The sequence below is a fragment of the Olea europaea genome, chromosome 13 (assembly GCF_002742605.1).
Source record: "Olea europaea var. sylvestris chromosome 13, O_europaea_v1, whole genome shotgun sequence".
Lineage (NCBI taxonomy): Eukaryota > Viridiplantae > Streptophyta > Magnoliopsida > Lamiales > Oleaceae > Olea > Olea europaea.
Genome location: NC_036249.1, coordinates 6,704,559 through 6,722,540, shown reverse-complemented (window position 1 = coordinate 6,722,540; position 17,982 = coordinate 6,704,559). Strand labels below are relative to the sequence as shown.

The 17,982-nt window shown below is 29.0% G+C and overlaps 1 protein-coding gene across 1 annotated transcript; it reads right to left on the bottom strand.

Annotated features, from left to right (window-relative positions):
• Nucleotides 1-1,907: 1,907 nt before the first annotated feature.
• On the bottom strand, nt 1,908-17,922 carry LOC111407439 (Golgi SNAP receptor complex member 1-1). The gene is made up of 5 exons (XM_023036906.1): nt 17,708-17,922; nt 7,263-7,493; nt 4,208-4,375; nt 2,600-2,713; nt 1,908-2,236 (listed from the first exon to the last, which is right to left on the bottom strand). The coding sequence occupies exons 1-5, from the start codon at nt 17,744-17,746 to the stop codon at nt 2,123-2,125; spliced, it is 666 nt and encodes a 221-aa protein (XP_022892674.1). The 5' UTR covers nt 17,747-17,922; the 3' UTR covers nt 1,908-2,122.
• Nucleotides 17,923-17,982: the final 60 nt, after the last annotated feature.

Sequence of the window (17,982 nt, the reverse complement as noted above, 5' to 3'; positions counted from 1 at the left end):
TGCCACTATTCTGATTTGGAATTACACTACCCCCTGATTTGAAGTAGAAGGATCAAAAGGTGGTTCTACCCCTTGATTTAAACTTAGCACTGGGGGATTATGTCCCACAATTGTCCTAGTTTGAAAGTGGTTTGCAAGAGGCACAACTGGCTGATAAATTTGGCCTACTAACTTATTCATTATTTCGTTCGAAGTATTCAGTTGTTTGGCCATGTTGTCATAATGCGCATTATTCAGTTGTTTGGCCATGTTGTCATAATGCGCATTCTCATTCTAGGTAAGTCTTTCCATATTATGAATACTTTGTAGATTTACCCGTTCAACGACATCTTATGTAAGTTCTCCGAGTAATGCACGCATGGTTCGAGGACTCAACTCTGTCATTGGTTCGTAACGACTGTGATTGCTCTGATTCTGTCCATCTGTTCGTGAAGAGTCATGCTGCTCCTCATATCGCTCGATCACAGACTGGGCTCCTCCTTGACTTGCTGCTTCCTTATCGGATTTCTGAGGCATAGTGTTTCACCTTTTGTATCTTCAACACCAAACACCAAGGTCCCACTGGGCGTGTTAAATTGTTTCGCGCGGGTAGTCGCTAACAATTAAAAAGGGATCAGACGATTGTGTAAGGGACAAAGCTCTTGAGATAAAGTCCCAAAAATGTGTGTTTTTTTTGGCTATGACTTTACAATTGGAAAATAAAAACAGAATGCCTCCAAGGGGCGCAAGCACACGAGTTACTGAAAAGAAGTGTTTAAATCTAAATTAAGAAATTTAAAGTTACATATTCTCTGTTTGAGAGTATTTGATTCGGTTCCTTTGCTCTATGTCTTCTCTTCCTTTTATACTCCCTGGATGATCTTTTTGTTATCAACCACTTAAAAACTACTTGATTGCTCTATAACTGCCCACTTTCCTCGTAGTGGCCAACTTGTCATGGAACTGCCTTCTCTAACTGCTACCATTACTTTTTGTCGTTCAACCGTCTTCAATTGAATTCCTTAAATCGTGGAACATGATAGGACTACCTAATAAATTCTTCATTAGCTGCACTTTTGGATAACCATAACATCTTATATTTGCTAAGATGTTGGGCGACTCAAATGTTTGGACGAGAGCGGGTCACAGCTCTGAGCGACTGCATAGCAATTCATTCACTCAAATCTTGGGCGATTTGCAACCTTGGGCGATGGTATTACCGCGTTCATGGGCTTCCCTATTTAGACCTTTATCCTGCATTGCCTGATTGAGTCATTCTTTGAGCTATTTGATTTTGGGGATCTTCTAATTGAGCTTCATTCCTTGGGCTATTCAACTTGGGCTGAACTTTTTGTGTATCAATAGGCTGTTTTTAACTTTTGGGAACAATGTGGTACACTTAACATTCTCTTCGAATCACTTACAATTACCTTGACCACTTATCTGTATAGTACATTAAATGTACAAAAATGGCTATAACAAAATATCTCTTATTCGTATTAACAGATACTCTAGGAGGAATGTTTTTATGCGGTGCTATGGAAGCATTGGTTTATACATTCCTCTTAGTCTCGACTCTAGGGATAATTTTTTTCGCTATCTTTTCTGTAATCAATCAATTGATCTTTTTCATATAAATTTCATTTGCTGAAATTTTTCCCTTGATAAACTCTATTCCCACTGTTGTGGTATTAATCTAGACCATTTCCTCTGAGATGACTTTTCATAAGTGATTAAAAGATTTTGTATTGAATAATGCCTTATTGGAAGCTCTTTCAATTCTCAGCGCTCCAAAAACAAGCACGTTGCCCCCATCTGCTGCATTCAAACCAGAGTTGTCAAATGGCAGAAATTTATAGTGCTTGGTCCAAACTAAGACACGAATTTAACTCTACAATGATAAATAAAATAAAAAATCGAAGGATTCACCAGTGATAAACAAGCCATTGTTGAACTTGGTTGCGATCTGATTAGATTTACCAAAGTGTCGTTCGCCAACAAAATGGCTACAGTGTTGTCCGAGAAGCCAATACCAGTATAGAAAGCAAAAAATTTGTGACAGCTTAACAAGGTATGTATAAACAATATAACTAGCAAAAGATCACGTCACAAGGTTCCACCAGTACACTCGCGCAATGTTTTCTTACTTCGTCCACCAGTAAATTAAAATGAGAAACGTGCAAACAGCAGCGAGCAAGGAAAGGATGATGGTATCCATGGACTTTTTCTTCTTTATAGCCGAGAGAATGTGATTCACCTGCAACATTCGAATGATATTTATAAATTTGACAGATTCATCAGCAAAACTATCGTCTCGATTCCCACCTTATCTGGCACTAACGAATAGCATAGATATGAATAATTCACTTAGTTGTCTCAAACTGTCGATTTAAATACCCTATGATACTCTTCCAAGATATTAGTTTGAAGGTCCCATATCCATGTTCTGTATGTCAAATTACATGTCAACTAGGTGACAGCTCTATAACAACTAATCTTATACCTTCAAAAGATGCCTCGATCAAAATATAGAACTGCCTCTCTAAACACCAACATTGCGAGGAAGAAGAAAGGAAAAAAATAAAATAAAATCAACAGTACCAAAAATTAATTTCCTTACCGTTGGAAGCCGACTGCTGACATTACTTAGCTTTGAATTAATGCCCCCAAATGTCGAACGTTGAAACATGAGAGATTTTAAGGTTTCTTGTGCTTGTGAGATCACGGAGTCCACCTGCAGCAATAAAGAATCAGGTACATATAAATAACAAAGACATAGTAAAAATATACATACTGAGAATTATGAACAACTTCCCCAATCATAAATAGCAATTCCTCAGGGTAAGCACCTAGCCCAAGTTTGTATAAAACATCCTCAAAACAAACAATGACACATGAAATGAATATATCAGCAACAAAATTTAAATTTTCATGTTGAATCTAATAAAGTTTACTAGTATTATTAACAAATGCTATTCCATCAGCATCTTGTCATCCTTCATAATCTCTCCTCAAACTACCATAAATACAGGCATAAAAATCCCTTCTATGAAGCTAGCTGCATGAGTTAAGTCGACACAATTACCAGTCCATATTGAGAAGTGATTGCAAGATGGCATGAAGAAAGTGTGTGAGGAGCAATCCTTATGCATGGAAACTTGTACACGAAGTAGCTTGATTTTGCATGTCATACTTTCCCCATGAAATCAATGGTTTGTGAGTCCACTATTGTATACAGGAGAATGAAAAAAAATCGCAATTCTGTAAACAAGTCAATGCTTACTTTAATTACATGGAAATACTCGTCTCGTACTACTCCAAGACAGCAAGACCTACCAGTCATTTGGGGTTCCGAAACTTTTTAAGCTTACAATATACGGATTACATCACATCTATGGTTAATTGTTTCTTGCTTGTTGCTCAAAAAAACCTTGCATGTTGATCGTGTGTGCTCTTTTAGTAATACTCATACAAGCATATCCAGACAGAAAGAAGAATCAAGATTAGCACAGCATGGTCTACATTCAAGGGCACAGAGAATACGTGTTTCCACCTACATGAGTATACATATCGAACATATCTATTATTATATCACCCTGTTGACTTTTCAAAGGAAGATTATATCTTCAGCTCGCTAAAGACCAATATTCTCAACAATCAATGTGAGTTCAGCAACTACACTTGAGGAAAAGAATAAAATACCCTGAAAAACTGGGCAGGTCCAAGTCCAATAAATCATATTAAGCCACAAAAAAACATAAATCAATTTGCGAGTTCTCAAGGAAAATATTTTGCAGTTAGTAAGTAATGAAAAAACTCATTATTTATTCTGCTCCATCAGTGGAGATCCAATTCAGTGTCTCAATATTTCACAACTGCCACAAACACGCCAAGATGGAAACAAATTATTAAACCTGTCAAACAAGATTGAAGTTTAAGCTCATTGAACTAGTCAAAAATTCGGGAATATCACCATATGCATTGAACATTAAGAGCCTCTAGTGTATATATTTTGAAGTAGCTAGCCCAGTTGTTGGTCTTTAAATTTGTGTGGCAACAAAGAGATGCTTAGCCACCTTATTCCATAGATCATGCATAAACACGTGAAATAAAGACTGAATTTCGTTCAATTTTAAAAACAAAGTAATTCAACCATAATTGAGTAATTCAACTTTATCATTTAAGAACACTTCCTTAAAATGCAAGTTTAGTTCCAAATCTCAATTACCTGTCCTGTACTTCTATTGAGGGTAGCACGCTCCTTGAGGAGAGCTTGATCATACGAACCACCTCCATCTTCCAGGTCTAATCTTGTACGATCAAACTCCCTAAAATCCTCAAGTAAAGAAGCATGCTCTTTCTTAGCTCTTTGACTAGAATGAAGCCGATTAAATTCCTGCACATGGAATGATGTATTTGATCAACTTCAGCCAAATCTTCTTAATTTAAATAAATCTAAAAGAATCGTGCAATCAGCTTATCAGAAGAACACAAGGCAAAGAAAAATCTTAGATAATATATTAATATATATACAAAACTAATAGCCGTCTTTGTGTTGTAAGCAAAAATGATCACTAACAGATTTCAATCACAATACAGAAGAGAGTCTTTTAGTTGTATTTGACACCACATCTGCGTCGTCCTTTCTTCATGCTTCCAGTTCTGCACCATATGATTTAAAGAATGTCTGGAAGTTGTTTATATTCCGTTTAAATTATAAATAGATAGAAATAAGTGATGGATAAGTTAATAGTACCTGTATGTCTTACGAAATGTATAAATAAGAAATGGTTTAATCGATTATAAACAGTTTATAAACATTAACTAAATATGTGCTTAGTACATAAGTCACATGGTTTCAAACCATGGCGGAACCAAGAACCGATTATATTGGGGGTAGTACTTGTATGTCTTACGAAATGTATAAATAAGAAATGGTTTAATCGATTATAAACAGTTTATAAACATTAACTAAATATGTGCTTAGTACATAAGTCACATGGTTTCAAACCATGGCGGAACCAAGAACCAATTATATTGGGGGCCTAAGGCAAGATCTAACTACAAATTTTTTTCCCTAACGTAATAGTAACACAATAATACTAAGACTGTATAGCCTTTTACAACTTTTCCCTACGAGTTTTTATACTTTGAAAATGTCAATGGCCTCATTCTCATTTTTAGCGATTACATCTTTTTCAATTTAACCAACTTGCTATGTATCAAATTTAGTGAATTCACTTTTATTTACATTAAATTCACTTAAATTATGGTAAATACATTTAAATTAAAAAATTAAACACAATTACACAAGTCTTATGCTGAAATTCTAATAAAACAGTTTACACAATTAAAATAAATAATCTACTTCAATTAAACAAGTCAAACAAGATAAAACATACACAGACTAATTCTAACAACATAAATTGAAATTAAGCACATTAAAAATGATAAATATATATAAGGGGACTACATGTGGGTTTTAGATATTGGGTTGGGGGAGGAGTGTTTGCCACTAATTAGGAATTGAAATGTTGGAGAGTGGGTGGGGGAATGGTTTAAAGGCAAAAGAGAGGTACGTCTCAATTTGAGGTGCTCAAAATTGCTTTGGGAGTGCAAACATTTTGATGTGGTTAATGAGGCTTCGGCTTGTATTGATTCAGGAGTCAGCATGCGCACACCTCAAACAATGACAGGCGTGCCTCTTTAATCGGCTAGGCCTACTTTTTATTTATTCCTAGCAAATTTCAATGTTTGCCAGATTCAGAAACCCACCCCCTATTAAAACAAACCAAATTCCTTTGATTATCTACCAGTCAACCATAAATAAAAATAAATTACAAGTCCAAACACAAATTACAACACAAACATAACACACAAATTGCGTAAATTATAAGACCAGCTTTTATTTCTTCTCCTAATCATTTTTTTGCTTTTTCTTCTTCCTGCTGGTCGACTTCACTGTCTCTTCTTCTCCCTTTCTTCATTTTTCCTTATGTTTAAATGAAAAAAATGCATGAACCCATGATACTTACTTAAACGCATGCACTAACTAATACTAAGGATTAAAATTTTACATGCATGCACCAACAAGTACTAAGGATTAAAATCTAAATTTAAATCTAAATCAAATTCAGCAATTAATTTTAATCACATTTTACAGGATCTGCAACTTTTCAACTATACATTTCATCATTTTTTTTAATCAAAATTTACTAAAAATTTGAATTTAATCTCCACCAAACGGGGGCTAGATGAATGATTTTTCGACAAGTCTTCAATAGATTAGGTTAATTGACTTGTGCTAGTACAATCGTCTTAAGAAGTCAAATTCCAAGAAACATCATTAGGATCACATCCAAGCTTGTTTGAAGCTTCACCAAATGTTTGTCAACAAAATCAACAGTCTTTAATCCCCCATTAAAGTTGGAATCATCACTGTGGTTGCAATTGAAGTCAATCTCTCTAATTTTTTTATTTTTTATTTTTTCCCCCTTTTTACACTAAAAGTCCATTCATGGGTGTTGTTTGTATTGATACTTAAAACTTATTCTAGTGTTTTGGGAATTTTAAAGTTTGTTTATGGTTTACGACATGCTAATTTTTGTATTCTCTTGACTAATGTTTTTTATTCACATTGAGGCTTACGATTCAAAGCACCTCAAGACTTACACCTTGCCTCACAACAGAAAAATGCCTCAATACCCGATTTTGCCTTTTTTTTTTTTTTAAATGGGTGGGGTTTTGAAAGTGTATTTTGGAGCTTGGAAAAGAATTGCATTCAGATTCCATTTCGCAGACAAATCAAATTGTGAGAAACAGTTATTCAAAAAATGTTTGTGAAAAACAGATATAAAAATTATCCCAAATTCAGTAGGGACAACTGCCCCCACTGGCCCCTTACCCCCTCCACCACTGGTTTCAAAGCACTGTTTTACAGCATTTCAGAGATGTAGCAGTTCATAATACTCTCGAGTAATCTCAGCATTCTGCACCCCAGGTAACTAAATCCAACATTTTTAAGGATTTCAGCTACAGTTTTACACAGTAAAGTTAAAACATCTCATAGAGATAATAATAGACACGCCAGACTCCCCTCCAATGTATTATGCCCCAGAAGTTCAACAATCACACAGATGTAGCAACATCATTATAGAAATCCGCCATATAAAGACTTCATCATCATAATCAATACCAAGTTTTATTCGAACAAGAAGCATGCTGCAATCAGAATGTCTAATTCTAGATAATTTGCATAGTCAAGTTGTCAAAAAATTGCATACCTGAGTAAGATCCTGAAGAATTTCTTGATGTCGAGTCAATGTATGAGAAAAAATTTCAGATCCTCCAGATGAAACCCAAGCTTGCATTTGCAAATTTACTTGTTGAAGCTGTTTGAGAAGATGCTCAATTCCGGATTCTAAATCATTATCATTAGTATTATCAATTTTTCTTGATACTAATTTTCGATATAAATGCATCTGTTCATCGAGTTGTGCTTCGAGTTTCCTTGCCTATCCAATTACAAACAGAAAAAAGAAAAACAGAGTAAAAAATTATTTTCAAAGAGAAGACATAACCAAAACAAAATTGCAGATCCTTATTATACAACAAATAAATAAATTGCTGCAGAATGTATATGATTCCTAATGACTCGAGAAAAAAAAATTAGATCCTTAGAGAAGAAGAGACTGCCCCACAGAAATGAGTCAAGAAGCTGTAAAGTAAAGTACATAAAGGAGACGCAATTCAAAGTCCAAAGAGATAGTACAAATAATGCACAAATATGTGTATATGCAAATATATGATGTGTAAGAGGAAGAATGAAGTGAGACTATCTCCAACAAGTGAAATTTAACTCATTTTAACAATGCACATATATGCATATATGCAAACATCTGATGTGCAAAAGGGAGAATGAAGTGAGAATATCTCGAACGAGTGAAATTTAACTCATTTTTTACACTTTCTGCTATTATACAGGTAAAGGTTGCTTCCAATGAAAATAATATATGCTTTTATATGGACTAAGAAGGTGATAGGCTTTCGGAAATAGTTTTCTTTTTCTTTTTCCTCTTTGAACTTTTTATTCTTTGATGAATTAAGGGCTCTACTAAAAAATAACCACTTCCATCAAGTGGTGGGTCCAACCAATGTTCAACTGTTCAAGTAGGCTGCTACCAAGCTATTCGGTGATAACGGAAGCGGGAAACACATGGAAATAGCCTTTAGAAAATGGGCACTTTTCCAAAATGACCTTTGGTCAATTTACATACCAAAAATGCCCTCCATTTGGATATTACAGAATAAGGCACTATAATATAGAAATCTTCTTTTTAAGTCCTTAACATTAAATATTGACCGAAATTTGATAGTTTTTGTTTAATTTTTTTTATTAATATTTTATTTGATTTATTTGATTAATTTAATTTTTGTTCACTCTAAGTAACCCCCCGTTATTGGTATTAGAGCCATAGAGATCATGAGAAAACCTATTAAAAATAGATTACTTGAAAAAGTAAAAATATTTAGATTTAGATTAACACTTAGATTTTATATAAATTTAATAAATAACATATTAACTATTAGAAAGTTAAAGGAATATTTAGATTATGGAAACTAAAATAAGAAAAATAGATAATTATTGGCGTTTAGAAGAAGAAAGAGATAGTTATATATTTTTAAAATATATTCATAATAGATTAAAAATAATGACACTAACAGTAATTAAAGAGTTGCCTAGAGAAATAAAGGGACAAATATTAGAAAAATTAATAATAGAAAAAATAAAGAATATATATACATATGAAAAAATTATTAATATATATGAAGATGAAGAAAATAATTTATATTACAAAAAAAATATGAGTGCAGGTGATAATACACATTTAAAATTGAATAAATTACTTATAAAAATGAAAAAAATGCAAGAAGAAATACGAAATATAATGTTAATACCAGAAGAAATGAGAATATCAAATAATAGAAATTAATAAAATTAAAATGTGAAAGATTAAGACTTGAGAGTAGATATTTTACTATAGTAAAAGAAGAATTAGTAGGTCCAAATACAGTTGAGAGAAGATTTGAAAAAATAATAGATAAAAAGGAAGATAAAAGGTGCAAATTAATCTATGAGTTAGAAATTAGAAAAAATTAAAATGTCAATAAGTGAATATATTGAAGAATTAAAATCATTAATAAAAATGTTAATAAACGATATACAAGATTTAAGAAATGAAGTAAAAGAAACAAGAAACGATATAAATATATTAAAAATTGAAATTAGAGAATTAAAAGAAAATAATAAAGATAAAGATAAGAAAATAGATAAAAAACTTATAGAAATAAAAATGACTCGAATAGGAAAGAAACATATAAAAAAAGAGAATATATTAATAGAAACAGGAAGTATAGATGATGAATTTAGAAAAAATATATTACCAAAAATATTAAAAAAGGAAGAAAAATCATTAGGAAAATTAAAAGTAGAAGAAAAAGAAATTAAAAATGAATGAAGAATTAGATTTGCTAATATAAAATTTTGATCAATTAAGCTTAACTGATATAAGTGAATACCAAGTTTTAATGAATATTGGAAGAGGACCTAATCCAACAGGAACCTCTAAATAAGAATTACATGATACAGATGAAAGTTATGCACCTATATATAATAAAATATATAGACAATTCTATGATAAAGTAAGAGATAGACAACCACCTAAAGGAAATAAATATAAAAATAGGTTTGAATTAAATGATAATTATGATAAACCAATTAATCATGGAGGAACAAAACTAGATTTAAATTGTAAAATACATACTAAAAAAGCCTTATTAACTTGGGCAAATTCAATGATATTATTCTTTTTATATAATAAAGATGACACATGGGAAAATATTGAAAGAAGAATAGATTTTTTAATAGCATCCTTTGAATGAGATATTAGAAATTGGTGGGAAGAAATAAACAATGATACAAAAACATTAATAAAAAGAAATGTACAAACAGAAATAATAAAATCAGATAGACAAAGTATAGAAAAGTTAGTATAGTATATTTCAAATGAATTTTTAAGAGAAAATTAGATAAAAAATGCCGAAAGAAGATCAATAAGAGAAAAAGATAATGCTAGAATAAAATTAATAAATTTAACAATATGTAATATGTGTAAAATTAAAAAATATACTTGTGAATTTAAAAATTACTATTATATTCAATTTTATAATAATGAAAATCAAGAAGTATACCAAGACATGTACTATAATAAGTTACTATGTTCATGGGGAATATATTTTAAAATAGAATTTGAAAAATATGTTAGAGATAATATTGAAATACCTAGAACTTTAGGATCAAGAATAAAATTTTTATTTGAAATATTTGCATATATATGTCAACAAAGACAATTAATGAAAAAATAAGGAAAATTAACTAAAATGTGTTGTGAATATATGGAAACCCCTGTGCAATGGGGATGTAATCCTAAAAGAAGAATTAATAAAAGAAAGTATAAAAATAAAAAATTTAGGAATTTTAATAAAAAATATATAAAACTTAGAAAAAGATATTATAAAAAAAAACCCATATAATCAACAAAAGAATAAAAAGAAAAATAAAAGTCAATGTAAATGTAAATGTTCGAATTGTGGAGAAATAGGTCATATAAGCCTTGATTGTGATAAAAAGAAAATTAGAATATTACAAAAAGAATATTTAGAAATAAAAGATGAATTAAATAAAATATCAGATATTGAAAAATATTATAATCAAGAAGTATATATAAGTGAAACAAAGGATGAATCAAGATCTGAATAGAGAAATTGAAGAAATAAAAAGTAATAATATAAATATACAAGAATATGAATAAATAAAAGAATATGGATTAAAAGACACTTTTGATAATAACAAGTTTAGAAAATTAAAAAATTATCTTTAGACTTAAAAATAGGAAAATTGGAAGTCTTTGATAGAATTTGGAAAAGCGAAAGAATAGCAATAAATGAATATCATAAAATAGAAAAAATCATAGATGTAAGAACAAGTTATGGGCAACATAAATTAAATCTTTTAACAAAAAATACAGTTGAAAAACTATTAACAAAAATTAGTAAAAAACAGAATGAAAAAATCCAATATGTTTATTTAGCATGATACAAATAATGTTTAAATCATTATTCAGAGAAGGGATAGACTCGCCATTAACTATAACTTTACATGATGGAGGAAAAATAAATTTAAAAGATAGTCATTTAAGAACAAGATAAGGAAATTTAGCATATCAAAAAATTATGTTTACGTGTTATCCAAAATATTGTGCATCATTAAAAGATAGAAACTTTAATGAAGTTTTAGGACTACATTTTAAGTTTCATAGAGATGATATCATGCAATCAGGTAATCAAATTATGACTATAAAATATAGAGCTTTATATACATTTACTAATTCTAATTATGGGAATATTTATTCTAATAAACCATATATTGAAATTCATAAAGAATGCAAAGATATTAGTAAAATAATAGAATCAAATAAACAAATAAACTTAATTTCAGAATAATATGAATTTAGCATAACAAAAAATAAACCTGAAATAACAAAATTAAATGAAGGAGAATGTTCTAATAATATAATATTTAAGAATGGAAAATTAATTAAAAGATAAAAAAAATTAAAATACCTAATAAAAACCAATTAGAAGAAATCAACAAAATAAAAGAAGTAAAACTATATAGGAATGCTGGAAATATGAAAATAGAAGGAAAATATTATAATGGAAGAGAAAATATAAATGGACCAAATATATTAATAGATACAGGAGCAAGTGAATGTCACATAACTTCGATTAGAAATAAGGGTTTAATAACTCATAAAACTTAGCCATATAAGTATGTAAATTTTGATGGCAGGTACGTATTACAGATTTAGAAATTAAGGTACCAATAAAAATATGAAAAATAAATCTTTTAGTACCATGTTACATAGATAAGAGTCTGAATATAAACATCCATATACTTTTAGGAATAAGTTTTCTAAATGAATTAGAAGATTATAGTATAAAAAGAGAAGGATTATATATTGTTCATAATGAACAAACTACATTATGTAAAAAAAATTAGATGAATAATCAGATAAGTTTTAAATTAGCTGTGTACATACAAATTACTATTGTAAAAACAAATATAACAACTTGTGCTTTAATAGATACAGAAAGTGATACAACAATATTTAAAAGTTTTTTAATAAAATCATGGAATAATAATAGTAACATAAAAATAACTGGAGTTATAGGAGAGAGCACTCAAATAATTAATAATGCTGATAAAGTTAATATAATTTTTGGAAGTCAACAAGTTACAATAATTAAAGTATATAAATATGATAAATTAGAATGTAATATATTATTAGGATATGATTTTATACAACAATTTCAATATTATAAATAAAATAATTATATAATAATGTTACAAACACCTAGTGGACATTTATTAAAAATTTCTAAAAAATTTAAACCTTATAGAGTTTAGCCAGCACGGCATGGTGATAAATGGGAGAAAAAACCAATCATATATAATGAAATAAAAAATAAAAGAATATTATATAAAAAGTTCTAAAAACAGGAATAAAAATGAACATAGAAAAAATAATTAAACAACTAGAAAAAGTTTATGGAGAAAATTCATTATTATTTTGGAAACCACATCACTCAAAAGCTAAAATAGAATCAACAGAAAATATTATAATAAGAGTCAGACCAATAATGTATACTATAGAAGATACACAAGAATTTAAAAATTAGATAAAAGAATTCTTAGAACAAAAACTTATTAGACATAGTAATGGACCTCATAGTAGTCCAGCCTTTATGGTTATGAAACATTCTGAACAAGTTAGAGGAAAAGCTAGGATAGTCATAAATTATAAAGAATTAAACAAATATACGTATTTAATTGAGACTTTTAATGACTTTTTGGGATTTAAAGAGTTTAGGAGTATTCAATTGAGACTTTTTGAAACTCTTTAAAAGTCATGGTGTATTCAATTGAGACTTTTATAGACTTTTAAGAAGTCTCTAAAAGTCACGATGTATTCAATTGAGACTTTTTAAAAGTCTCTATAAGTCTACGGGTATTCAAATTTTAATGACTTTTAGAGACTTTTATAAAAATCTCTGAAATACTAACTTTTAAACAAAAGGTACTTATATAAAATCTTAAAATTTGTCTCTCATGAATCACGAGATTTTGAGAGACTTTCACATTTTTTTTCAATCTTTCTTTCTTTTAACATTTTATGGACATGTATGATTAAAATTTATTTTTTTCTATTAATTATATTTTCTATTTTTTATTCTTTCTCTATCTTATTATTTATCTCTATTTTCTATGAAAAAATTAAATTGAATTCTTATAACTTTTTTTCTTTTTTCATTCATTTTTTTGTGTAAAATATCTATTGTTTTATAAAATTATAAAATTTTTAAAAGTATACTATACTAATAATATTGAATCATATATATGTATAACTTTTATTATTATTTATTTCATTAAGGTCTTAAATTTTTATTTTTTCAAATATTTTTATCATATGTGCAGAAGAATGGAAAGAATGGAGAATTGTGGGAACTAACATCTCGTATGTGAGAATTTCACACAATTGTACTAGATTCACGTGAATTATACTTCAAATGAAAGTTTTCAAAAGTCTTTATAATTCTACAAAAGTCTATAAAAAATTTAAAATGAAAGTCCATAGAAGTCTACGAAAGACTTCCACTAATTCCATACAAATCTATAAAAGATCTCCGAAATCCACAAAAGTCATCATTTAAAAAAAGTCGATCAAAGTCCTTAAAAGTCTCAATTGAATACACCCCCTAAATTTGATAGTTACTTTCTACCAAATAAAAAAGTGTTAATAAATCTTGCAAAAGGAAAATAATATTATTCTAAATTTGATTATAAATCATGATTTTGGCAAATAAAAATGGAAGAAGACAGTATACAATGTACTGCATTTAGCACACCTCAAAGAAAATATGAATGGTCAGTTATGTCATTTGGTTTAAAAAATGCACCACAAATATATCAAAGAAAAATGGATAATATATTTGAAAAGTTTAATGAATTTCTAATTGTTTATATAGATGATATATTAATATATTCTAATAGTAAAGAAGAACATAGAAATTATTTAATCCAATTTATTAACGAATGTAAAAAAAAAAAGGAATTGTACTATCTAAAAAGAAATTTATAATAGAAAAACAACAGATAAACCTTCTTGGATTATCAATAGATAAAAGAGCGATAAAATTACAGACTCATATATCCAAAAAGATAGAAAGTTTTCCAGATAAATTAGAATTCAAAGAACAAATACAAAAATTTTTAGGATGTTTAAATTATGCAGAAGAATTTATTGAAAATCTTTCTAAAAAAAGACATAAAATCCAAGTATTACGCAGAAAAATAAATACTAAATGATGGAATAAAGAACATACAAAAATAATCAAATCATTAAAAGAAGAATGTAAAAATTTACCAAAATTAAGATCACCAAATGAAAAGGATAATTTGATTGTTAATACAGATGCCTCAGATAAATATCGGGTAGCAATATTAAAAACAGATCTAAATAAAATTTGTAGATATTCAAGTGGAACCTTTAACCAAGCAGAAATAAATTATACTCCTCATGAGAAAGAATTACTAGCAATTATTAGAGGAATAAAGAAGTTCTCATTATTTTTATTATCCAAGAAATTTACTGTTGAGACTAATAATTTTCAAATTGCAGGATTAGTCAGGAATAAATTACCATCAGAACCCCAATACAGGAGTTGATTTTTAACATTTTATAACTTTGATATTGTCCATATTAAAGAAGTTGATAATTTTCTTGCAGATTTTCTCAGCAGAAACATAAAATTTGCTGATAGATAAAATCAAGGTTATGGAATTATATCAATCTATCCTACATATACAATAAAGAACAGACTTTCTTAAAGAAGAACCTGAAGATATAAACTCTAGAGCAATCCAGATCTCAAAGATGTTCAACTCAAATATAAAAATACTGTTGAATATCACTATTGAGTATCATAAATATGCCATAGAACTCACAAATCAAGTTGATGCTATTACAGCACAACTAAAAGATATATTGTCCAAGACAGATATACCAAAGAGCTCAGAAATGAGTTTTCCAAATCAATACCAAACAGGTACAGCTGGAAGCAGCAGTGGACCCAGACGTGACAACATACCAACTGATAATAAAGGAGATTTCATTTCAGTATCATCAACCAAAAAGTTATGATACATGGAGATAAAAAAATACCAAAACAATCAACATCATAGACTAAGAAGATAAAATCTCTTTAGATCCAAAAGAAGAAAAAGATGTCGAAATAGTCAAAATTGCTTATGAAATAAAAATGAGTGATTCATATTTCATCTTTCCGGGAAATAATGTTTATCCCAGAATAACAGCCATGAAAGGAGAAAACCCTTCATTTATAAAATTATGGCAGAATATGAATTCATGGATTTGATATATCCATGAAAAGATTTGATTGAAATTTTGAAATTTGATGACATATTCATAAAAAAAGTATATAGATTTGCCAAGGGACGGAAAATATATTTGAAATTATATTCAATAAGTCCAGAATATGATTGTGTTGTTTACTATCCAGTTGAACACATAATATCAATTGGATATGTTGCAGCTAATTTCCAAATAGATGTCACAGAAAATGATAGAAAAGTTCCAACAGTGACAAAGTCATGGATCAAACATAGAAGAGTACTTGGAATTAAAGTCATATATAATATTGCTAAAAATCTGTTTGATAAAAAATTCTCATGTCTATGCCAATATAAAAATTGGATGCTGGTATCCAATGGAGGATATGAAAAATCAAAAATTTTGAAAGATTATATTACAAGATTCGATATACATCAATTTTCAGGATGTCCAACCACTATAAAAGAATCCTGCCAGCTAAGAGAGTACCCCAGCTGCATGTAAAGAAATAAAGAGAAGATGACAATAATAGAGCACCTTGACAAAGGTGTATGGAGGACAATAATACAGATGTATATGAAAACATTGAAGATAAAGATCAATAATAGAAAAAGATGCTCTTTGAATAAAAAGTTGAACCAGCATGTGAAGATGTAGACCTAAGGAGGAAAATAATAGAAAGGCAAGTGTGCCTTTGCTGATGTACTCAATGATGTAATAGAATTTCATAAACTGATATAAATAGAGACATTGTATAGATAGAGGGATCATCTTATCTTATCTTGAAATCTCAAATTGTAAGCAATAGCTACTTTTAAAACCATTTCCGGTTTGTAAAACCAGTTTTTCTGAAAATTCCTTTGTACAATATAGAAGTCTTATATAAATTCTGAAATAAAACCCAAATATTTTGATATCAATATGAGATTCTAAATTTTTTTCCCATAAATTCTTGAAGGATCAAATAGAAAGTTTCCTTCTTATTTTAGCAAAAATAGAGTTTTTCTTTAACAGAAGTCTAGAATTTTATTTTTAAAAGTTGATACAGTGAGAGCAAGTAGCTGAAATAGTAACAATTTCGTAAAGGGAGAAAGCCGTTGAAGGAAGCAGTTTACAGATTCAAAACTCGAAGGTCACTCGGTTCTAAGAATAAAAGTCCATATCAAATCTAAAGAAAAACTATTAAACTTTTGCTAAAATTAGAATGAATCTTTTTAGATCTTAAAAGAATTACAGGGACAATTGCATGATTTAATGATTATTTTTATAAATGCCAGGATATACAATTTAAAGATTAGATAATTTACTAGAAATAATGTTAGAAAAAATAAAAAATATTATTTGTAGATTAAAAAATACAAATTTACCATTTAAAAAATATAGTAGTTAATTAGAAAATATGAACTATATATTGCAGATTATTCTTATTTATTAGATTATAGAATGGATTTATATTCAAATATTCAAAATAGAAGATAAAATATTTAAAAGATTAGGATATATGTTGCAATATACAAAGAATCATTTCATTAAGGGTAATATAGACTTTTCTATAAAAAAAGGAATAGTGATAGGGCAAGTAAAAAAATTTCCCAACAGAAGCTTAGGATTTAAAAGAAACACAAAATGGGTTCAGATCTCTTTTGGGTTAGAGCACTACACAACCTTATCTGCATTATAAATTTGTTCCATAACGATGAATAATTAAAATGACAGCAAATGAAGGCAATTTGGAAACACTAAAAATTCAATGTACTATGAGCAAACAGAAATTTCCACCATAACTCGTGGGATATGGATCTACAAAAAAATAATATACCCAACGAATGACATCATCTGAAAGGATTTCACAATTTTCTTTATTTAAAAAAAAAAAAAAAATCCTACTGGTTACATGAAATCAAAACATAGCCAATGCACATCATCGTTTTTCAAGAAAAGGAGATATAGCATCAATTTTGGCAGAAAAAAGTTCTATATTGTAACATGTTCCTTGTGATGAAATGATAGTTCTCTAAAACCCTTTTGTGCTTTTTCCGTGAAAATATATCTTATGAACCCCAATTGTCAATCAGATTCAACTGGCAATCTTAGGTTATAAACCAGAACAATCAAATCAATACAGAACAATAGATCCAACATTCAGTCAATGCAGATAACACAAAAACCGTTCACATATGTGTACAATTACGTACCTGTTTTCGCAAGGAGTCCCAAGATATAGAAGGATCCATTTAATGTCAGGGTTTCAATTTTTTCCTTTCTGTTTTCGAATTGTTGTTCGTAAAATTTCAAGTCTAATTCTATAGTAAAGTAGGTGAGGTGCGCCGATCAAGGGAGACTAGTGAAAAATATATAATTTGACAATTTTGCTACTCAAAGCACTCCAAATTGATTTGGTGTAGACGTGAAAACGAATATATATATATATATATATATATTTATTTATTTATTTTTTTTTTTTTTTTTT